The 24956-nt window shown below is 44.6% G+C and overlaps 1 protein-coding gene across 1 annotated transcript in view; it reads right to left on the minus strand.

Moving 5' to 3' along the window:
* gmds (GDP-mannose 4,6-dehydratase) overlaps positions 1-24956 on the minus strand; it is a 175685-nt gene that overhangs the window by 145546 nt on the left and 5183 nt on the right. Inside the window, exons 2-4 of the mRNA XM_079506120.1 lie at positions 10362-10406; positions 8699-8786; positions 8340-8449 (exon numbers count right to left, since the gene is read on the minus strand). Of these exons, the coding sequence (XP_079362246.1) occupies positions 8340-8449; positions 8699-8786; positions 10362-10406 (243 nt within the window). The remainder of the gene's footprint in view (positions 1-8339; positions 8450-8698; positions 8787-10361; positions 10407-24956) is intronic.

Raw genomic sequence — 24956 nt, forward strand, 5'->3', positions numbered from 1 at the left:
ATTAGACGTTTCAATTATTTTTTTCCCTGACCCGCTTTTCTGTAAAATTTTCTTCCTCAAATGTCACTGATGTCTTTCTCTCCGTCACGTTCCTTCCCTCACATGACTGCAAAGCAGGAACCCTGAACCATGCTGACCCACTCCCCTATATCATTCTGCCAATGGGACGGATGCAGTATCACATATTGCCTGCAGGCTGCATTTCCCTGACCGGTCAGGGCATACACACAAAAAAAGGTAGAAAAAATACATATTTTAAATAGTTAAAACATAAACTGGCCTCAATGTTGCCAATTTGAGTTTGCCTCTGTACTTTTAGAAGCGTGTACTAAGGATGAATTGTAATGTTTCTATATGATTATGTTTAGAATTGGAACATAAGTTCTATAGAGGTTCCAGTAGGACAAGCCCCTGTAGACTACCAGAATACAATTGTGGTTAGAATCATCAAGGGACTGAGCCTTGGTGGCTCACTGCTGCCATCTATTTGTGACAGGTATAATTGCACACATGTGCCTCATTTTGCAAGACTTGAGAATCTAAAAAAAGAGTTCATTTTGAAAAAGTAAGAACTCCAAGAAAAAACGTAAAATCCTATGTAATGTTGCCGTTTCTATTTACTGACTCAGCCTATTTATGTGCGTAAACGTTGTAATCTTATTCTCCCTCAAAAAAACGTTGCGGTGGGTTGTAAGCAAAGGTTACAACCTCCCTGGAGAACAGAGAAAATGAACTGACTCATGAGCACAGCAACAAGTCTGACCCACCAAAGCACAACCACAGAACTGAACGAGGAAAGTGCAGACTTGTTTCTCTTGGCACGAGTGGTCTATTCTTAATGTAAAGTTCACATCCAACCAAGCTAAGCCAGGCAGCCTGTCTCGTATGAAGGCCTATAACCTTTAAAAACACTGCCTCTGGGATTGGTGTCGGCCCGGGGATCTATTCTGACCGCTGTACTAGCAGGCCACCAACGCAACGGAGACCTGTTTCTGCTCAATCAATAGGAGGCAGACATGAGAAAATGTGGACGCAAGAGATATAGCGTATCTCCATTTGGACGAAACCGCTGAGATTCCAAGCATGAAAGGCAATTTGAAAACAATGGAAAACATGGCGTCTTCAAAAGGAACACATGCACACACACACAAATGAGTCCTCTGAGACAGAAAACACGCTTTAGTGGGGAATGTGCTAATTTGGAGAGTCTTAGCCAGACGGGTCTTGAGCTCAGTGTGGTACATACACTGCACAGCACGCATGCCACTAAGGGCTGATTGGACAGCAGTAATGTAAACACCAATCAGAGAGTGAGTAAACCCAGCCAATGGGCTGTTAAGAAAAAGAGACAACTCATCTTTCACAGGGTTCTCTCTCTCTCTCTCTCTCTCTCTCTCTCTCTCTCTCTCTCTCTCTCTCTCTCTCTCTCTCTCTCTCTCTCTCTCTCTCTCTCTCTCTCTCTCTCTCTCTCTCTCTCTCTCTCTCTCTCTCTCTCTCTCTCTCTCTCTCTCTCTCTCTCTCTCTCTCTCTCTCGGGCTGTGCAGTGCAAATTGCACAGCTTTATTTCGCCTGGTGTAATGCTTATACTAATGACAAATCAGGGGTTATCTGAAACATGCCGTAAAGCTGAATAGACTCAACTAGGGCTGTCATGATTACAAATTTAAGTTGATGATTAATAATAATCACACAAATAATTGTGATTAAGTTATTATTATTTTTATGTTTTATTTTTTTGCATTGAACATTGGAACGTTACAAATTGCATTTCTGTTTGCCTTTTAGGCTTCGTAATCACAAATAACAAAAAATAACTTAAATATACAAAGATACATTTAATACTTAATATTTTTTACAATATTGCGGAAATAGTTCTACAAGCTTACAACACATCACGGAGTGACCTGTTTGAGCTTGTAGGTCTGCTATTTCTGCTATTTTTAAGCAGTGCCTAACCGCTCCATTACGTAGCAATGTGTGTTACATGTATGTATGTCCGTCCCTGTGTCTGTCTCTGTATGTCCAAGCACGGAAAGCTGCAACAGGGTAACTGTCATTTCTCGACCGTTTCGGACGCGGGAAGGCTTGCCGGAACCGGGCCGGCCCACTGGCTGCGTTCCTGGGGGTCTGGATGTTCCGGGGACCCCCACACGGTAACTGTCATTTCTCGACCGTTTCGGACGCGGGAAGGCTTGCCGGAACCGGGCCGGCCCACTGGCTGCGTTCCTGGGGGTCTGGATGTTCCGGGGACTGCCCCGGGGACCCCCACACGGTAACTGTCTTTTCTTGACGGTTTCGGACACGGGGGGGCCCCTAAGTGCGTTCCTGGGGGTCTGGATGTTGCGGGGACCCCCGTGGACCCCCACACGGAACAGTTGCACCGCTCACTTCACACAGGTGTGATTTTTGGAAAAAAATTGAAAATGTATGGAAGATTATGCAAAAATAACGATTCTCAAATCATTGAGATTAGGCGATTATGTAATAATTGTGACAGGCCTACTCTGTACTGCAAGAAGCACTGCCTACACCTTGCATCCTACCACAGCAACATTCACAACACAACAGGGGTGACAACACAGACCAAATCCCCTTGGCAACAATACTGATTACATAACACTTGCATTAAAGGACCATCCATACCTAATACTAAGAAAAGCCTGTAGATCGTCTATTTTCGGGTTCAGACAATTGGTGTAGCGGGGCCTAGTATAGACCCCTGGGGAACTCTGGTTGTGTTACAGGGGTTAAAAAGGGGGCAACGGTAGGAGTACTGTTGTGTAGTACAGAAAACCACTGCCAACCTGTGGCTGCTTGAGGCTTATAAACAATAGTAAACAACAATACACCAAGGAAACAAAATCATTGAGCTTTGCAGGCATGTTAAATCCTGTGTGAGTGAGACTCTGGCGTGGGAGCTACTGTTAAGACCGGATGTCAGACAAACCGAGGAGGATAAAGAGAGGGCTAGAGAGAGACAAAGGAAGGGGGGAGGCTCAATGAGGAGGATAAAGGAAGCTGAAACACAGATAATGGGATGATGGTAAGTGTTTTTGTGAGGCAGAGATGGATAATTCAAGCTAAGGAAGAAGGACGCACATAAAAGTCCACCCCCTGGGGGCAATGTGTGCCGTCTCGCAAAGACAAGCAAACGGGTTATGAAAACATTTGATTGTGTAAACTTCAGCATACTTGATATAGGCCTATGATCGTCTGGCCATATTGCAATAAGGGCTTCTATCTCTTCATTAGACCACGTCTGTCCACGGGACATCTTTATGCGTTGCTGCATAATAATGCCTTCTCCTTCCTTCTCGTGTGCCAAATACCAAATTCTTCATCCCCAATATTTAATGCTATCGCATTCACACCTGCGGTGATCCGCACTCTACTGCTCTTTGAAGCCAAGTGAAACATTTTTGGCGAAGTAGAATGTGCTTCTTTGATCAGCATCAGGATTCGAATGAGCCTTCACACCTGCCAAACGAAGCGCACTTTCCGACAATACGCAGCAGGATTAGTTTTAATCGCAGTATAGCATGCAGTAGGGCATTAAGCAACTAGTCGACTAGTTTACTAGTCGACTAGTAAATCCACTAGTCGACCTTGTTGGTACTAGTTGACTATAGTTGATTAAAATTTTTTTTTATTTTTTCCCTATTTTGTAGGCCAGATCAGGTAGATTATAGTTATAGTCACCATGTACACAGTTTTTCAATGTAAAAAAAAAAAAAAAAAAAAGTTTATTTTTTTAATTTATTTTATGTTTTACATAATAGGTAGTTAAACAACTAGTCGACTAGTAAACTAGGCAACTAGTCAACTAGTAAAAATGAATAGAAGTGAATGCCCTAGCATGCAGGTGTACTAGTGTGAATGCGACTTAAGTGCCACGGTGAGAGGCAAGCAATGCAATCACGTTGGGCCCTTGCATGTTTTAACAGATAACAATCAGAGGCTCCCAAGCAGCACTCATATTTCATGTGTGAAGTTTCCAAAGTATTCACATACTATTAGAGCTAGATGGGGAGAAAATGCATGACTTGTTATTGGGTATTTACCCATTAGTGATGTGGAAATTAACATGTGCTCTGTGTATTTGGGCTGGGAGGAGGACAAAATTAAATATAACTCTATTTTCTTTACCTACTAATACTATATAATACTATCAATATTCTGATGTATAACACAATAAAAGTATTTATTGTGATACGGCAACAATTTTGTCAAAGATTTTCTAAAATAGCAGATCTACAAACTCAATGTGACGTGATAAAAGTGATAAAAAGCAGGACATGAGAAAACCAAATCTCTAGACAGTAGACACGCGTGCATTCCATTTGTGTCCGAGCATAGGCATGGTAACGCCCCGCCTGCCTGTGATTGGTCTACTGACACTGCCCGTCTTGACTGTCCTCCGAGACGCGAGGTTACTCCGTGGTGAGATTGAGAAATAATTAATACAAGAGAATGACAGCTTGGAACGCGCGACAGAATGCAGCCTTGTAACTAACTTGTACGTTTTATTTTTGTAGAAGAGGCAAACTAATTTTGTTTATGCCGTTTGCTTTGATTGAATAATTAAGTATGTTGTACTATGATTTGATTTGGGTGTGTTCTAAATAAAGTGATGTGTTCACTGTTGATTATCGTGTATTAATCCAATTATAGTAAACTAATACTATTACACTAAAAAGGATAAAGATGAAGAGAAAATAGACCTTTTTATAGTACAATAATGTTTCACGTTTACACATACAAACAAATTACACAATAATCAACACAAACACTTTATTTTAGGACACAAATCAAATCATATTATGGCGTGCATGTTCAATCAATTATTCCATCAAAGCAAACAGCATAAACAATATTAGTTTGACTCTTCTACAAAAATAAAACGTGTATTATTTCCCACCACCAGCACCACCACAGAGTATAACCTCGCATCAGACTATCCAGCATATCCACCTCGGAGGACAGTCAAGACGGGCAGTGTCGGTAGGCCAATCACAGGCAGGCGGGGCGTTACCATGCCTATGCTCGGACACAAACGGAATTCACGCAGTAGACACCCATATCACGACATCGATAGAATGCCCAGCTCTACTGTGTACAATATATGCAAGACATTACTCTATAATCCATATCTCAAACTGGTGGGTGAAACTGAACAACCAATGTGTTTGTGTATTCTGTCCCCATACTATATCTGTCTTCACACACACACACACACACACACACACACACACACACACACACACACACACACACACACACACACACACACACACACACACACACACACACACACACACACACACACACACACACACACACACACACACACACACACACACACACACACACACACACACACACACACACACACACACACACACACACACACACAAAGATGTTGTGTTGCACAGATCGTTTGATGCTACAGCTGGCCGCGTCCCTACAGCCCTCTGCTGTCCTTCCCCAAATCCCTGACCACCTCCACCCCTGTTCCCCGACCGCCTCCACCCCTGCAGCATAAGAAATAACCTCCACTGTGTTCTCACTGATGACTCCGTCCGTCCAGCGGAAACTGCCAGCACCCACACACACACACACACACACACACACACACACACCAAGCTATACTCAAACACACATCCGAGCTCTCTAAGGAGCTAAAGCTGATGAAGCAAACTAGCCAGAGCGGGATTCCCTGTGTGTTGCAAGACAAGAGGAGGTGGATGTGGTGGTGGGGGTATTTAAGAGAGGAAGGGAGATGCTGAGTAGCCAGTGTGTGAGTGATCTTTTCCTCTGCGGTGGGAGAGACTGGAAATGGCTAACACAAGCGAGCGACGCTGGGGCTCACTGCTCGGGATGACGATGGGCCCGTGTGGTGAGAGGCGGGCTAAACTGGTGTTGAAACACATAAACACTGGTGTGGAAACAAATAAACACTGGGCAGCCGCACACAGGTACTGGGATCTTCTGTCACTGTGTGTGTGTGTGTGTGTGTGTGTGTGGCCTGAGGATGATCTGTCTATGTGGGAGGTTGGGAGTAGAGTCATGGCCTCAGACCACAGAGGATGTGGAGAAAGGAGTCATCAACCTAGCCCCCCCCCCCCCCTCTCTCTCTCTCTCTCTCTCTCTCTCTCTCTCTCTCTCTCTCCCACTCAATGTCTCTTTATTTTCTGCTCAGTATTTTCTTTGATGTTTTTTGTCGTCTTATTTTCTTATACTTTGTGATCCGTCTTTATTTATTTTTTGTTTTTAAATACTAATAAATTCTAATTGTATGTAATGTAAAGGGTGAGGTTCTCTTATAAGCGCTCCTCACCGTTACAATATTTCGTTATCTTTCTTAGGAAAGAAGTAGTATATTATGTATAGGTTTCCTGCTGTGCAAATCAATGAAACCTCAAAAATCTAATCTTCATTAGGATCACTTTACAGATGTAAGGGTTTGAGGTCAGATGTAGAGTTGCTGGCCGGCACCATATATGTAGATCTAGGTGATGATCCAGTCTTCTCCATGTATTGCTATCCAGAGTTTGATGAGGTAAGTGTCGTGATCTTCATATATGGAGCGCCGACCAGATATGGTAGTGTGACGTGTCACGAGGTGTGATGGGCTGACAACCATATGTGGAGGATTGATCTGAATGACGGACAGGCGGGTTTTGCAGGTTTTCATAGTAATCTGCGAGCTACATTCACAACAATCAACATTATCTTACATTCCCACTGCAATTGACTGCGCTAGCCATAGTATGAATAATGACTACACTCTTGGCTCCATTTTCCCGCTAAGTGGTAATATTGTGTAAGTCAGATCCCAGTGTAGAGGTGGAGGCGGTTGAGTGGGATCCTCCCGGCGGGGGCACACTGGAGCTCCCAGACAAAAGGGACATTGTGGCACAGACCAACTCGTCCTAGATACATAGTTTCCTGTCCCATCAGCTCCAATATCCGCTCCAGATGAGCCACTGCACTTCCCATGGCTTTCCACATCGACACACAGTAGTGTCCGGCCCCGGCCTGTGCTAAGAATCGCTGAAATGGCTGAAATTCCATGAAATTCCATGAAATCAAGACTTCATGGGGTGTGTAAATGATAGAAAATAAGTCATGGTTTGGGTGAACTACTCCTTTAAAGTAGCATTTTACAATATAGCCAGAGAGTTTGACATTCATAGTAGTGTCATGTGATGCATTTTGCAACTTAAAACAGAGGTAGCTAGATTTAGCATGAGAAAGAAGCATCCCCTCTTTATATGATATGATTCATACCTCAGCGCACAATGCCGTGTCGCTCACTGAGAACAGATTTTCAAAGTGGAACACTTCGCATTTTTCAATTGAAAACATGTTCTTTAACTTATTTTTCTTTTGATAAGAAAATCTATTATTGTCTGATGCCGCAGCAAAGTCATGCGACGAAAACAGATCTGAACTAGAAAAAGTGCCCTTCTGGGCACAGGTCTCCACCAGGAGGATAGGACTAAGTGAGATGTTTGGCAAAATGTTTAGGATTAATTTAAACATGTTTTTGAGGCATTTTGTTCCAAAAATGTGTTTTGCAAAAATCAACCTGTTGGTGGCGCTATAACAGGCCAATGTGAAAAGGGTGGGATATATTCCTCAGCCTAGTAAGAAAATGTGTTAACGATTTCACGTAAATTGCATGCTGCGTTCATGATTTGAGGCTTTTGTTCAAAACTGTGAAAGCTAATTATAGCCAATTAGGATGGAATCTGAAATATCGGACAGATCCGACTTGAGCACATGACCATAGAGATAGTGTGTAACGATTTGTGAGATTTTTGGACAGAATCTGGAGGAGTAATATCAAAAAATGTGTTTTACAAAAGTCGGCCTCCTGGTGGCGCTATAAAAGGCAGATGCGGAAAATGCAGGTCAACGGTTTGTCCTTGGCCTCTAGGGAGTGTGCATGCAACGTTTCACGCAGATCGGTGCAGTTTTAGGTAAAAAATGTGAAAAGCTGCCTCATGGTGGCGCTATAACAGGCCGTTCTGGAAAATGTGGGGCAGAGGTTCATCGTCGGTGTGTGCAAAGTTTGGCATCGACCGGTTTAACGGTGCCGGAGATTAGCTGGTAGCAGACGGACGGAAGGACGGACGGACACACACACCCGGACACACGGACGGAGTGCAAAACATACTCTCTCCTCATGCCTTCGGCCTGGTGGAGACAATTAGGATTTACCACTTCTTCCCTTTCCAAGATGTTCTGCCCCATAGCAAAAACTCTTGGAACAGGGACTAGAATATGGCCGAGAATGGATCCGGTCAAATGATGTGAGGTGGTGCCAACATTACCTTGACATGACTCTGGGCGCCCAGGTTGTAGATCTCAGTGGGTTTGACCTGGTTAATGATCTTCACCAAGCATGTGCTGTCTGTCAGGTCCCCATAATGCAGCTTCATCACTGAAAGTATCACACCATTGTGGCAAATGTGAATTCGTTACAGACTACATTTTCACAGTAGCATCCAGTAACAATCACACTAACATCACACATGTACAGTGTAGTGTAGTGTCAGTGTACCGCAGCGGAAATAGCAGATCTACAATGTGATGTGAGGTTGTAGATCGGCTATTCTCTGCATGGGACACCGTTACACACCAAGTATGAATCAGGGATAATGTGGATGCGTTTTGGGGCTAGGACACTTACTGCCCTCTGTGTGTGTCTGAGGGTTCTGGTACAGATGTTCGATGCGACCCGTGTTGAAGGAGCTGGAACGACGTACAATGCCATGAACCTGAGAGGAAAAAAAGCACACAGAAGCAACCATTTAATTTTAACCCCACCTGGTAACCTGTCCTGTACGCTTTGTTAGCAGTGCCTTGGATCAGTGAATTGGGCCTGCATGTTATTGGTTAAGTATGTACTGTATACGTGGACTGAGGGGGGGGCGGAGGTGTGAGGAAGCTCTGCTCCGAGCAGATAACAAGACTCGGTTCCAGGGAGTCCATTACCGCGAGGACGCTGTGCCCCGACCTCACTTCCTTTATTCACTGTGGACTTCCTGCCTGCATGCGTGTCCCCTCTTTAATGCCCCCCCAGCCTGGAGCAGAGCCACTTCCTCTCTGCTGAGGAGAGGAGGAGAGGAGAGGAGAAGGCTGGGGGTATTGTCAGTGCTAAACGTCCAAAGGGAAATTAAATCATTCCACTACAGTCAGGACAACATACTGTAAGAGTCAGTGTAGTGTAGTGCAATGTAAAATGAAATCACACAAAATAGTTAGGTGCAGTAGTGTGCGTGTGAGTGTGCATGTTTGTGCATCCTTAACTACTTGAACCCTAAGCCTGCCAATTCTGGGTAGAACATTCGCCAAAAACAGCCAATCTACTAGCTCACAAGCTTTGCAAGCTTGTGGATCGGCTATTTTTGGTGAAGAGATTTGATGTAAAAAACACTTGCGAGTCTGACTCGGGTCTATTTTATGAATAGAGGCTTCACGTGGTTAATCACAAACCTAGCATCCCTATAGGGCAAACATGCACTGACAATATCAGATCGACAAGCTTGTAAGCTCGTAGATTGGTTATTTTCAGCAACGAGATTTGGTGTAAAGGGAAGAAAAGTAAAGAGTCCTGGGGGACCCCGGTCAAATAAGAATATAGGGTTTAAGTCAAGTGGTGTAAGCGAGCGTGGACGCCAGTCTTTCATGGGCGTGACATCACCACAGAAGACTCACCTAGTCGCACTCAGTCAGCAACAGCTTATAAACCTCTGGATCCAGAGGCCATGTTGACTTTGCCCTGCTCCCATGAACAGTGTGTGCGCAGCAGCAGGTGAAAGCGAGTGACCTCACTCATATGGCCATATACAATAACAGCCATTTCCTTGTTAATGGCCCGACCCCGGGTAAAGGGTCAGGGGTTAACGGGCTCAGCGTAACACAAAGGCTCTTATCAGAGTGAGGTGTGAGTCAGTCCACATTGCTGAATTACGTCAGGCTCTCTCCAGCTCCACCGGCCTGATATGACTGGATTCAGCTTATCAGGGGAATGTTGCACTCCGTGTGCGTGCGTGCGTGCGTGTGTGCGTGCGTGCGTGCGTGCGTGCGTGTGTGCGTGTGTACAAAATTGTGTACGTGCATGCATGTACATAGTGGTGTAAGGGGGTGTGCGTGATTAGCAGCACATACATCTAACAGGGGAAAAAAAAAGATATGACCAGTGCATAACTTGTCGAATGCACTCATACAGTAAAGTAACAATTTTTGTAATTTTTTCCCACAGAATCTCACTGTATGCGTTCTGTGCGTGCATACGTGCGTGCGTGCATGTTGGTCGTGCAAGCATCTGTGGTCTGGGTTACTTCTCTCACCTCGTAGCCCTTCGCCAGTAGGAACTCAGCCAGGTAGGAACCATCCTGAAACAACAAACAACCGTTAGCCCTCTATCAGACCATGTACAGTACTTAATAAAATGTGTGTTTATCAAATAATAAGGGCCTGTGTGTGTGTGTGTGTGTGTGTGTGTGTGTGTGTGTGTGTGTGTTTCATATCGACTTGAGCAGCCCACACAGTGGGTCTTTCAGAGAAACCGCACGCCACAGACTGCTAAAAATGGATGCCCTGTTATAGGGCAGGTCGATATGACTTCAAATCATTATCAAGTTCATCTACAAGCTCAGCAACGCGGTGATCGGCAAGAACAACAATATATATATTTAAGTGGTTAATCCGAGTAGTCAATTTAAGTAGTATTATTAAAAAAAAATCTATTACATTTTTTTCATGTTGATTTGTTAATACAGCAAATGTAATTAAAAACAATCTTGATTATTTGATTAACCTTCATGAGCAAGATTAAGTCAGATCTATCTAAATATCTGTAATATATTTTTTGTTAATTGCCGAGCTGTACAGAGAGATGTAAATGGTGCATTTATATAGCACTTTTATCCAAAGCACTTTGCATAGATTGTGCATCCCATCTAATGTGCATCCCATCTAATGCGCACACATATTAGACCGGTAGAGCAGCCGGATGGGAACCGTGAGGTTCCCAGTTCAATCCCAGGCTCCCCAAGAGTTAGGGCCGATTCATACTCCTATTTTACCGCCGTTTCGGCGCTGTAGTGCCGAAATGATTTCGGCTCGTCAGAAATTTTCAGTAGCACCGAAGAGCCGACTTTAGGACGGTACCCGCCCCCCCGAACCTCAAATGACGTCACATTGTAGGCTCTACAGAGCCGAACCCACTTTTATTCGGCTCTAAAATAGGAGTATGAATCGGCCCTTAGTGTCCTAGAGTAAGTGTCCTTGAGCAAGACTCTGAACCCCTAGTTGCTCCCGATGTGCAGGTTGGTGCCTTGCATGGATTCCTCTGCCATCGGTGTATGAATTAATGCGTGTGTGAATTGGTGAATCTAATGCGGGTACAGTAGATTCACCAATTCATACACCGATGGCAGAGGAATCCATGCAAGGCACCAACCTGCACATCGGGAGCAACTAGGGGTTCAGAGTCTTGCTCAAGGACACTTTTGACACCATTGATTGATTGATTGATTGAAATATTTATTAACAGTTTGCAGAATTCAATACAGTACATTCAGTACATTTCAAGCACAAACTCAATACAAAGACTGTTAACTGTGAGTGGACGACCCAATTAAGCATTACACTTGTTTACAAGAGGGTCCACCATGTTCAATTCATCAAAACATTTAGAGACGTACAGATAGACACTACTATATAGTCAAAGAACAGAACAGGAATTCACCATAAAGGAGGTAAAAAGGGAAAGGAAACATATACAGTGAGGGGGAAAAGGGGGGGGGGGGGATTCAGATTTTACGGGGGCCAGTTTCGAATTGCAGCCGTCCGTAGGTGCCCCTTGAGAACGGTTTTGAAGGAGTCAAACTCTCAACTCTTGGGGAGCCCGGGATTGAACTGGGAACGTCACGGTTCCTATCCGGACGCTCTACCAGCCACTCTATCCCTGATGCCGCAGCAGCCGCACTGTGACAAAGTAGAAAAAATACACTATATGGGTAGTTCCGGACAAGCAGCCACACATTTTGGTCAAAATGTCAAGCCAATGTCAATTGGTCAAGCCATGCTTGAATCACGATAAAGCACACATCATTACTGTAAATACAGTATCCGCAGACATTGATCAAAAATGTTGAAATCTCAACACATTTTCATGGTAACTAATGTCGTCCGTCTAGTTAACATTATGTTGCAGGGCTGAGCTTATGACACCTGCACACATTGCACAACACAAACCACCATTTAAAAATAGTTAACAGCAAATCTTCAATGAGTGGACAGAACACAGGATGTGGAGCATGGAGCTGGAGCATTAAAGCCATTCTGAAAAGGGAATCAAATCACTGATGTCAAGGCCAGTAGTGCTAACATAAAAAACCCTTCTACCCTGCCCTCCTCCCACATCATATTGTCCATTATTGAATGGTTCAACATCCACGATGCTAGTACCATGAGTCAGGAGAAATGGGCAGCAGTGGGACACGCGTGTGTGTGTGTACCCTGTCAATAAGGTCTTGTTCCCCTCACCCATGTTAACTCGTCTTTTTTCCCTGCTCAGACTTTCCGACCGCACATTCTGGAACACTCTGGAACATTCCGAACTAGTCATGGCATTCATCCTTCCATTCCCCACACACACACACACCCGTCCAACAGTTCCCCTCCGGATCTAGGGGCGATGGCCAAGGTGGAGCGTAGGGAACAGAGGAAGAAAGAGGGTCTTAGAGGTTGGATGTCACACAGGAACGTCCACTATCAGAACATGTTTTACTTTCCTTTAGAAAAGAGCCTGTGCATGAGCACAACTATTGGACCGGTGCTGCCAGTGGTTCCTGTCATGAAAGCAAATAAATAGGGCACAGTTCGACCCCCTCGCACATTGGAGAACAATAAAACCCACCTGTTTACGGAAAACTGTAAACAGGTACGAAACTGGTACTGTTCACTTTACCAAAGCATGTGAGCTATAATTCGGAGGACTGCCATTTCAACCGTGATGCCTGCCTGGGTACCATACAGGCTGAGTGGCGCCCTGGCTGGGGGGGTGTGGGGCACCAATGCAGGCCTGGCATCCCCCAAACCCCCCCCACCCCAGCCCCGCTTGCATGTCCCTACGGCGTTCAAAAGCTCCGGCCAGTGTCATGTTTTCCTGCCCCTGTGCCAGGGTCAAAGCGTTCCAGAGCGATGTGGAAAACAAGCCTGAAGAGCCACTATGCTGTGTTTGAAAACAAGAAGCTCCTTTGAGGCCGCATTAGCCCATAAACCCTGGCCTCACCTCGCTGTTTCCTGTTATGGGCAGCGGCAGCCTGGTGCAGGGGGAGGGGGGCGGGTGCGAGGACTCACTGAGGAGGGACACACACACACCTGCCAGTTCAGTGCCATACCGCAAAATCCCAAAAGACTCGTTTTGGCCGTAAACACAATATGATTGCTCTGCCCTTCAGCTAGACCAAACAAAAGCAGTGCAAAAGTCTATATTTGGAGTTTGGGACATCAACGTTTAGATATTGATATTTAGTGTCTGTTGGATCCGACTGTGACACACAGAGCGACAAGTGATCTGGGGTGAGATTCGCTGAAGCTGTGTTATTTTTTTGAGGGGTGCTATAGCCCCTCCTATGTCCAGCTTATAATGTGCGTGCAAAAACTTTGTCCTACACATACATTAAATCCCCATTGACAATGAATGGACAATTTTACGTCATAGTGTAAACACAAACATTGATATGTTGTGTATATAGGAGGCTTTCAACTCTCGACTGTCAGTAAGAAGTCAGCGATGATGATGTACGATGATAGGAGCGCCCCTCACTTCACACGGTGTGATTTTTATTATCATTTTCTGAACGATGGGCCAGGACCCAAAAGGTGGGTTTTGAGCTGCTCAAAGACAAAGAAATGGAGGAATGCTGTGTTATTTTAACATACTGGTTATAGCTTCCACCGTGGGTCTTAACAGAGAGCCACAGGGACATTGATTATTCTTCTGGTATGGATGTTATGGCACAGGTTCCCCTGCAGGGGGAGCAAGAGTTGCAAAAAGTGTCACACAGGTACAGGTGTGACAGCCTATAATCATCAGTCACCACTAACACTTAAAACGGTGAGCCGATAGTGAGTGATAATAAGGGCAGTCTGCCTAATTCCTAGAATCCTCCATTGCTCCATTAACACAGTTTAACACCGTTTAAGATTTGATTTCATGAGAGAACCGTACCATATTTAGTATTACCCTAATTTACAGTGAAAATCGATTAGAGGATTTTCTTCCGTCCAAATAAAATAAATCTGGCCGCGATTCATCGCCCTGCCCTAATATATATAGACACACACACATAAAAATGTCAAAAATGTTAATCAGTGGTCTGGCTGTAGGACTTTCCAAAATTGGGAATCCGGACAAAAACTAAATCTGGCATCGGTTGGGCTCTAGTTCGAAGAATTCAAAGTATGTTCATCAGAATTGTCTCTGAATGCTACGGTGCTATTAGCTCCAATCATCATGTCAATTAGTGTCATTATCACAATCACCACTGTGTCGCTTCATTAAGAGGATGCAGGAGATGGCTGTGTGTGTGCATGCGTGTGTGCGTGCGTGCGTGCGTGCGTGCGTGCCTCATGTGGCGGCAGCATCTACTGACCAACATGAAAGTTCCTATATCACAGAGCATTTAAAGTTTTCAGTCTGGAAGAATAACATATTAGCATCAGACAATGACAATAATAATGATTCATTACATCGCTGTAAAATTGCCATGCCAAGAGAATATGAGATAACTTGTGTGTCCACACAGATATCTCATTACAGTTAACTCCAACTTGACATAAGAGGTCTGCTATGGACTAAATAAAGGCATTAGCCCTTTACAGCTAGTTTGGCACCCCCTGCTGGCAGAGAAAAGCGACAACCTGGTCAATCCCCAATGCTCTGGCAGTTCTTCAAGTTCAAACTGTAACTACATGAACTCTAGCCTGGTGTCCATATTCTGAGGCAAACACTCAGATCTACAAGCTGAGAGCTCACAATGTGAGTGACATGTGAGATTGTAGAACGGCCATTTTCAGCGAATGGAGGAACAAAGGAGTGGACCAAGTATAGGCCCCCCCGGAGGACTTCTGTCAACAAGGACAAAGTATGTAAGTGGTTAAGGCCTCAATTCTCAACATGAGAACAAAAACTGTAAGGCTAAGCCTTAGCATTTGTATATGTAGGTCTATCTAGACATGCAGTTCATGACTGTGTTTATTTGCCAGTGAGTCTAAATGAATGACTTTAATGTGCTTTCTTTAGACCACAGACAAAGGCTGCCAAACACACTGCTGTTCTCTGCATGCTGCACTGTAATTAGAGCTTAATGAAGCTGTAATCAGAGGCCACAAATCACACACACGTCACACATGAGCACAGCACACATTTTACGCCTAGCGCTCAACACATTCAAAGACACACATGCACGTTCAATACACACAGAGCAAAGTGCAGCCGTGGGCACATTCGAGTATGAAGAGGGGTCCAAATGTCTCCCCATCCTTCAGCACTTAACTCAAGGTGGTGTCACTTTAACAAACGAGCGAGCGCGTGCTGAACTCCCTGGTATCAATGTGCTTCTGCAATCAGGAGCCCTGAGCGGGCCCACACTCCACACAGGAAATCCATTACTTTATGACTTCTCACAATGGGGAATCTCTCACACACACACACACACAGTCACACACACACAGTCACACACACACACACACACACACACACACACACACACACACACACACACACACACACACACACACACACACACACACACACACACACACACACACACACACACACACACACACACACACACACACACACACACACACACACACACACACACACAGCTACCGTTGCAACAAACACCCCTAAGCTATTCCCATTCCCACTTCTATTTCATAAAAGATTCATGACAGCAGGATATAGGGGATGACTGGCCACCTGGTCTCTATGTAAAAGTCTTAGAATAACATGGAGACCAGCTTCGACTGTAGTCTAATGGCCACATGAACCGACAAGTGATCCATGGAACTAAAGGCTCATTCATAGTCTGGATTTTCGGTGGTGAGGTGACCACCGCTCCGGTGGTGAGGTGACCACCGGAGCTGAAATAACGTTGAGCGGTGGCGAGTAAAAACAGAGAGAAGGGCTGGGGCAGCCTGGGGCGGTGGTTTGCTCTTCACCGCGGCTCGTGACGTCTGGTCATGTTGTAGTTCGGTGGTCACCTCACCACCGAAAATCCAGACTATGAATGAGCCTTAATATACGGAAGGTCCCTATAAAGTTCTTATACAGTGACTACGGCCAGAAAGGTCACTTGAAGACTACTTCTCTTTTAAGAGGTGATTTATTATTTTAAGATGCATTTTCAATTTAAATGCCATACATTTGACACTAAATATACACTACACACATACACATGTACATTTTGTTGATATTCAGGCAAATTAGTGTCCTGAATTAGACGATAATCGCAGTATAGCAGAAACAAATCTCACAGCATAAATACTACCAAAGTGAAAACAATATAGTGGGTAAACTATTAGCATAGCGACCAGCTCATTGGCATTGTGGTGAGAGTGTCTGCCCTGAGACTGGGCGGTCGGGGTTCGATACCCGGCCGGGTCATATCAAAAACCCAGAGCCTCCCTGCTTGACCCTCAGTGCATCAAGGGTTGGATTGGGGGTAAGTCCCTGCGACATACTAGCGTCATGTCCAGGGGTTGTATTTGTACATCAAGCTGCCTCACGCTACAGAATCAGGAGATAGGCTCCTGCCCTATGGGCCTCTTGGCTCAGCAAGGCTTACTATTAGCATAGCCATAGAATGTGAAATCAAATCATATTGGATTTTTGTTTTCCCATAAATTGTCCAAATGTAATTTCAAAACCGAATGATGTCAGACATATCAGAATCAGAACTGTGAACTCTACTAACAGTTAAAAAGCCATGTGTTTTGTTGTCTACACTATGCTAAGGAAATTGTGGAAATTGTTGTCTACACAGGCAGTGAAACTCACTGCCGTTGGCGCTCCATCTCAGATTAATTCACTCTTCACTGTTACTAGTAGCTATTCATTCTTAATCTTAACTGTTCCTCTCTGTTTAAAGCCTGTCAACTGTCCAGCTTTGGTTATGAGGTGGAATCGGTCATGGAGGAACCATCCCAAGTCATCAGCAGCCATTATGAGCCTACAGAGGAAATCTGTGCATGGATTCTTAGCTTTATGATTATTATTGCTGGCGCTCACACAGCCCCTCTCCTGTGTGTGACTATTAGTGGACTGAGTGGAAGGCGGGGACGTAGAGAAGCAATGAGAAGAGTATGAAACACAAAGGGCTGAGGAAAGGAGCACATCAAACAGCTTGAGGAGGGTGTATCACAACACAAGCTCTTGTTTTCCTACCCGGATGAGTCGAGGAGTGAAGCGGGAAGCTTAAAGCCAAAGTAAAGCAATGCCGGAGAGGCAAGCAGAGAGTGCAAAGCTGGCCTGCTCATAACCCTGATCGTAAAACAGTGGGCCGGACCCCCTGCCCGGCCCAGTCTTGGCACACAGGTGGTCTCCTATAATTCACACGTCCCCCTGACCCCCATGTCTCACCCAATCGCAGCAGTCAAATACTCGGACTAAGTAGCGCTCTGACTGGCAATTTATGAACAGTAGTTACCCGAGCAATTTACGGTATCACCGTGACCCAGCGGCCTGGCTAGTAATGGGGGGAGCCAGCCCACTTGTGAGATGGTCTAACCAGATGCCTGCATGCCTCCTGTATGGGGCTTCAGCATCAGCAACAAGGGCCCCTTAGTCCTCCACAACTCCTTCAGGGGGCGGAGATATATCACCACGACCGGCAGAATAAAAATGAAATAACACTGTTATTCTTTGTTTTCTGGTAGATGGGGAAGGGGGGAGCCATGGGAGAGTGCCGCTGGACGGAGGAATGCGAGATGCTGAAAATGACTTTTCAAGACCTGGGATCGTCGGCTCTCCAGGGATGCATTCTGGGAATGGTCAGCTGACAACTTCCTACCTCGTACCGGAAAATATTCCCTGAGCCACTGCGTATTCCCTCCTCTCTGATGCATATCACCTCCCAAATACATCATACACAGGAAGGTTATCAGTGTTCATTTAGCTTGAGGGTATTAATGGACCCAAATGGATGGTCCATTTGGATACATTTGTACCCTCTCCAGTCAATCAACAAATCAAAATGATTCCTGAGCGTGGCACGTCTTGCAGCTCACGTTTCCTTGGCTGCGGCTCACCGCTCCAAGAGATGGGTCAAATGCAGAGAACAAATTTCACTGCGGTGTACTGTATGTACTGTATGACAAATCGTATGACTTTTGACTTGGGATGTCCTCCTGATATTATAGGCCGATATATGCATAAATAGTAATATCTGAAAATATCGGTATAAAATAAAAAGATTATATGTAAATAACGTTACACCCATTCAAGGATATGATGAGTCAGGAGCAGCAAAATGGCCAAAGAGTGAGGCTTTACAAGAGTGGTGTTGCTACCTGCCAATTACGGGTATGCCTGATCTGCGTAAAAGTTGTCAAATTCAGCGATGGTACCATCATGCAAACTAGTAAGGCACTTGGAAAAAAGATTGCCAGTATAAACTCTATACAAGTAACAAGTACTGTGTGTTTTTAGAAAGCGAACTCACAGTTCTCTTTCACAAAAAAATCACAAAACAAAAATATAGTGCACATAAGATACAGTACACATTCATTTCATTTATAGTTTGTGGTCATCATTATCAGCTAAAATAATAGAGCGCCGAAGTCCTGACTTCACTCGCTCATCCCGTGGTTCATGGAAGTTTTTCTACGGCGAATCCATGTTATTCTTCATCTTAAAATCGTCTCATATAAGAACTGTGGTCCAAAAATAAACAAACTGTCTCAGCGATATTATCGGGGATGTGTCTGTATCGTTTAAGACCGTCAGTCTATTTGATACAGTCTGTTTCTAGCGAAAATCCTACTATAAATGCGCCACTTCTCTGTGTGTCTGCGTGCGTGTGTGCGGTTGTAATGCACGCAACTCGAGAACCACATTTGACACACGCGTTCCACACCCCCGCAGGGAGTGCAGTGCCCGGTATCGAGTCGGTCGGACCCACGGTTCTCCAGATCCACCACAAAAGGCTCTGGTCAGGCTCTGCCTAAATCCCCTCACCTGTGCAATTTACAGCCTCTGCCCCAGCCAATTGATTACCATGGCAACCCCACACCTGCAAATTGATTACTTAATCACTTAACTTGCACTCTTCACACACAGGCAGACACAAATACAGAGATCTCCATGTGGGACACAGACAGATAGTTAAAACGGGTGCTATGACAAGCCGACAGCGGGTATTATTAGGTTCCCAAGTTGCATCGCTCTCAAGTAGGCCGGTGGCCAACGGGCACATACAGGTCTAGTTTAACTAAATCAGCAGCAGTGACATTAGCGATTTCTCTCGATCAGTTGATTCTTCATATTCATATGAGGCCTGGATGATTTATTGTAATAATCATACAAATTATACAAAAAGTTTCATCATATTGGCATGTTACTTTTCAATGTTATTGAAAAGTAGTAAAAACAATCACACCTGTGTGAACTGAGTGGTGCAACTCCCCTCTCCCCCTGCCTCTCTCTCTCTCTTTCTGTGTAATTAGCAGGCAACAGTGCAACACTATCTCTTTCTCTCTGTTTCTGGCACAACAGCGCCGCTTTTGCCCCTACTGGTACTCATAGTCACATAGGTGAGGACGGACCTTAGGGACGGACGGACATTGCTGTTCCTTGGAGTGGTTGCACCACTCAGAAATGCTAGGTGATGGACCCTATAGCAGCTAGAGTGAAAACAAGTAATGTAATGTTAGTTAGTTTAATTTATTGTCCACGTGTGGAAATTTGTCTTCGGTCTCAACAACAGTAAAAAACAAACAGCAACAACACTTACACAATTATTTTCATTGTGCACAGTTGCAAATACATTAAAAAAAACGAATCTAGCGAGACATGGTATCATTTAGTGCCTTAATGGCATAGGGAATGATGCCACAGATTCACAGATGCCATGGATGAAAACATTATGTAGAGGTTCCGTCGTGCGTCCACAACGTTTGAGAACCACTGACCTATATACAATTCTCTTTAGTGTTCCCAGGGGGAAACAAGAGAGTTGGCAGAGTCACCCATCTCTCAGTACTTTACTTTAAGCAAATTTCTCTTTTGGAATTTACATCATTCAAATATCTTGCTATTAGTTGCTATGCATCTGATAGATAAACACTGTTCCCACTTCCCAGTTACCACCAATACTCAGTGCAGGTGTTGTAGAGAAGCTTGTGGATTTGCTATCCAGAATTTTGACTAACCCTTTGTCAATGTTTTAATTACTGGATTATTATATTTTTATAATCTCTATGGCCAGTCACAGCCAGTGCCCCACAGATCCTAAAACACTAAAATCCTTTTATCCTGTACACACCAAGCACTATAACGATAATTATTGGGGCGTCCACTGATGAACGATACATTCTGTAAACAGTGGTACCAAGCTTGTAACTATTTTTTTGAATAGCCAAAGCGAAAATGATACAGGTTTTCCCGGTTTTAATGGATTAATTATAAATAATCAAGATAGTTGTAGGCTCGCCATCAGGCATTAGATATTCATAATTGTCTCCTCAATTCTGTAAATAACAAAACTATCTCTGAAACCGAGCGCAATACTTCCCAGATGTTGGCCGATACGATATATTATTCACCACTATTGTCGTTATAGTTGTGTGGAGGATTCTGCCATCCACACGATCATATGATGTGTTATTAGTTTTTTGGCCTACGGACAGGCAGCGCACATGAAATGTTTGATGCCGACCGGTCCAGCAGTTTGAAGATTAGCTAGCTGCACACAGACAGTACACACATCGACGAAAACATCAGCTCCATCCCCGGCCGGACGGACATAATCAGTTTGTATAAGGCAGTAAAGGCACTATGCATTTTACAATTTTGACTACCAGTCAAAATGTACATCCAGCTGAAAGAAAGGCTTCTGTGTAGACAATAGACTTCCTATATGCAATGCATATAGAATAGATGGATGTGTTCTTCCATTAAAGAATGGGTCTTGATGACTTTCAAAAAATCTACTCAACCTGCAGGGTAAAAAAAAAACACCTCCATGCCAAGCTGAACAATAGTCTGAGAGTAAATGTCAGTAGCATCAATGCTCTAGTCGGATCAATGTCAACACCCATTGTCCAAGAACAAGAATATGCAGATAAAGCAGCAGTTCTAGTAGGGCAAATACTACTAGAACTGAATCAAAATGATTCCCGAGCGTGGCACGGCTTGCAGCTCACGTTTCCTTGTCTGCGGCTCACCGCTCCAAGAGATGGGTCAAATGCAGAGAACAAATTTCACCTCCTGATATTATAGGCCGATATATGCATAAAAAGTAATATCTGAAAATATCGGTATAAAATAAAAAGATTATATATATATAATGAGAACAAACTAGAAAAAGTGCACCAGGTGACCTGTGTGTGTGTGTGTGTGTGTGTGTGTGTGTGTGTGTGTGTGTGTCGCGGCTTGGCCTGTTGTAGCGCCACCATGAGGCTGATTTGAAAACGGTCAAGTGGCATTTCTTCCAAAGCCTAGTGGGAATATGCATGCACAGTTTCACCACAATCGGACGCTGCGTTGAGTAGTTGTGGCGATTTGTACAAAACGGGTACAAAGCGGGCTACTCCTGAAAAGTTTAGAAGCCAATCGTAGCCAATGAGGGTGGATTATGAGAAATCAAACAAACCCGTCTTGATCACATGACTATGGAGAGCATGTGTACCGATTTGCGTGACATTTGGATAAAATCTGAAGGAGTAATATTAGAAAATGTGTTTGACATATGTCAGCCTCCTGGTGACGCTATAAAGAGCAGATAAAAATAAATTCCAGGAAAAGGTTTTTCCTTGGCCTCTAGGGAGTTGGCATACAAAGTTATCCACAGAGCCGTGCAGTTAGAGGTAAAAACACTTTTCAGCCAGTTATAGCGCCAACATGAGGCTGAGTTGAAAATGTTCATGTGGCATTTCTTCCTCTGCCTAGTGGGAATGTGCGTGCACAATTTCACGGAAATCACACAATGTGTTCATGATTTGCAGCATTTTGTTTGAAACTGAGCACTCCTGCGAACTTTGGAAGCCAATCTTAGCCAATCAGGATGGAGTCCGAGAAATCTGAAAGACCCGTTTCGTTGAATGGCTCTAGAGCATGGGTTTTCAACAGGTGGTCCGTGAAGGTGTTGCATGTGGTCCCTGACCATGCATTTAGTAATGTAGGAAAGTGAAGATTTATTGCATTGACCACAAGTTAAGAAACAATGCAGTAAATGATCTGGTGACAAACGATGACGCGTCGATGTTGTCAGTTACTGGGAAGTCGGATGTCAAGAACTTCCACAGAAAGGTGAGTTAGAATCTCAAGGGAAACCGTACCGGTTTGCCTGGTTGAGTCACCATTATATAATAATAATAATCAATCGCAAGTGTCTGCTTACTCATAGAGTAAGTTACAATGAACAGCAACATGAGTTTAATATGGAAGGTTAATTTCTTTCCCCCACACCACGCCCATATCCCCCCTCCCAACACAACAATGGTCCCCAGGTTAATTCTCAGTCAGGGTAGTGGTCCCCAGGTTGATTCTCAGTCAGGGTGGTGGTCCCCAGGTTGATTCTCAGTCAGGGTGGTGGTCCCTGGTTCATAATCAGTTGAAAACCCTTGCTCTAGAGAGACTGTGTACCAATTTGCGTGATGTTTGGACAAAATCTGTAGGTGTACTGTCCAAAAACTTGTTTTGCACAAAGCGGCCTCCTGGTGGCGCTATAACAGGCCGTTCTGGACATTTTGGGGCAGAGGTTCATCGTTGGCATGAGTGTGTGCAAAATTTGGCATCGACCGGGTTAACGGTGCCGGAGATTAGCTGGTCACAGACGGACACACGGACGGACGGACGGAGTGCAAAACATACTCTCTCCCCATGCCTTCGGCCTGGTGGAGACAATAACGTTACACCCATTCAAGGATATGATGAGTCAGGAGCAGCAAAATGGCCAAAGAGTGAGGCTTTACAAGAGTGGTGTTGCTACCTGCCAATTACAGGTATGCCTGATCTGCGGGTAAAAGTTGTCAAATTCAGCGATGGTACCATCATGCAAACTAGTAAGGCACTTGGAAAAAAAATTGCCAGTATAAACTCTATACAAGTAACAAGTACTGTGTGTTTTTAGAGAGCGAACTCACAAGAGTGAAAAAACACCTCCATGCCAAGCTGAACAATAGTCTGAGAGTAAATGTCAGTAGCATCAATGCTCTGGTCGGATCAATGTCAACATCCATTGTCCAAGAACAAGAATATCCAGATAAAGCAGCAGTTCCAGTAGGGCAAATACTACTAGAACTGCATGTCACGACTCCACCTGTTCTATTGTGAAGGCAATGTATGTATTCCATGTCCATCAGCTATGAACACATCTCATACTGTAGCTGACACAAAGTAATAGTAAAGATTTAAGAGAGCAAGAGAGAGAGAGCGCGCATGCTTGTCTGGAAACAAGCCCTGCCAACCAAACAGAGCAGGGACAGGTGCACACAGTACAGCAGGGACAGGGAACAACGAAAAGGATGACGATACAGCATTGCCCCAATGGGATGACAATGCCCTGCCCAACAGTGCTGTGTTGAGCACCAATCATCATTTTAGGCTAACTGTTTATCTGTGAATCATCTGAAAGGTTTCAAGAGGTGGACACAGCCACGCACGTCCAAACATTGACAGGTGCTGGATCGAAATAGTACACTGTAAAGAAAAACAGAAGGTCACACCGTAATGCTCCAAGTTTCTGTGTGTACATCTGAAATACACGTAACTCGAGAACCGTTCGCCCCACCGACTTCAATTCCAAGAATTCATTCCATAGGTTGATCCGACCACCCATGCCAAAGCGCCAGCGCTCGCCCAGCAGTCCGCCGTCTGCCGGGTACAGGCTTTAGTTTAGACATACTATTGGTCTGACTTAACCTGACTCCGCCAGATGGGGCAGCAGAGAGTACACTGGGTTCCCCCTCCTGCTCCCATCTGGGAACTCTCAGGCAGACAGACTTGATGCCCGGCCACAAAACGGCCTGGCCAATCAGCAGCAGCTAGAGGCGGGATAGCTGCTGCTGATTGGCCAGGCCGTTTTGTGGCCGGGCATCAAGTCTGCCTGAGAGTTCCCAGATGGGAGCAGGAGGGGGAACCCAGTGTACTCTCTGCTGCCCCATCTGGCGGAGTCAGGTTAGGTCTGACTAGTGTCATTAGACCGACAACCTACCTCAAACCCTAACCCAGAAACCTAACTGCAAGCACGGGGCATCGTATGTCCGACCATTGTTTCTGCATGTTGGTCCGTTGGCATGTCTAATCTGCGTGTGCATCCCCCGTCTGCCGTCACCCAGGCGGATAATTCTCGCTCTCTTACTGGTTATTACTAGAATTTTGCGGGCCTTCGGCCCGCTCATCCTAGCGCCACGCATCACAAATAGGAAGAAGGCAATAGCGGGAGGGCGATATTGTTTTCTTTATTTTTTTTACTTGGAAGAGCAAACATGGCAACCCATGATGTTTTCATATACCCAGTTGCTTGGAAAGTGCAAACTTGGTGAGTGGCCCTATGTTTAGTTTTGCTTGTATGTTTTTATTTGGTATAAAAGCAAGCATGGCAAGTGGCAATGTTTCTATATACATATATAAGTTGCTTGGATGTGGCAAATGTGGCAACCTAGCGGGAATACTGTACTGTGCTAGCTGTGCTGTACTGTACTCT

Source organism: Electrona antarctica, assembly GCF_951216825.1.
Source record: "Electrona antarctica genome assembly, chromosome: 7".
In the NCBI taxonomy this organism is placed as follows: Eukaryota; Metazoa; Chordata; class Actinopteri; order Myctophiformes; family Myctophidae; genus Electrona; species Electrona antarctica.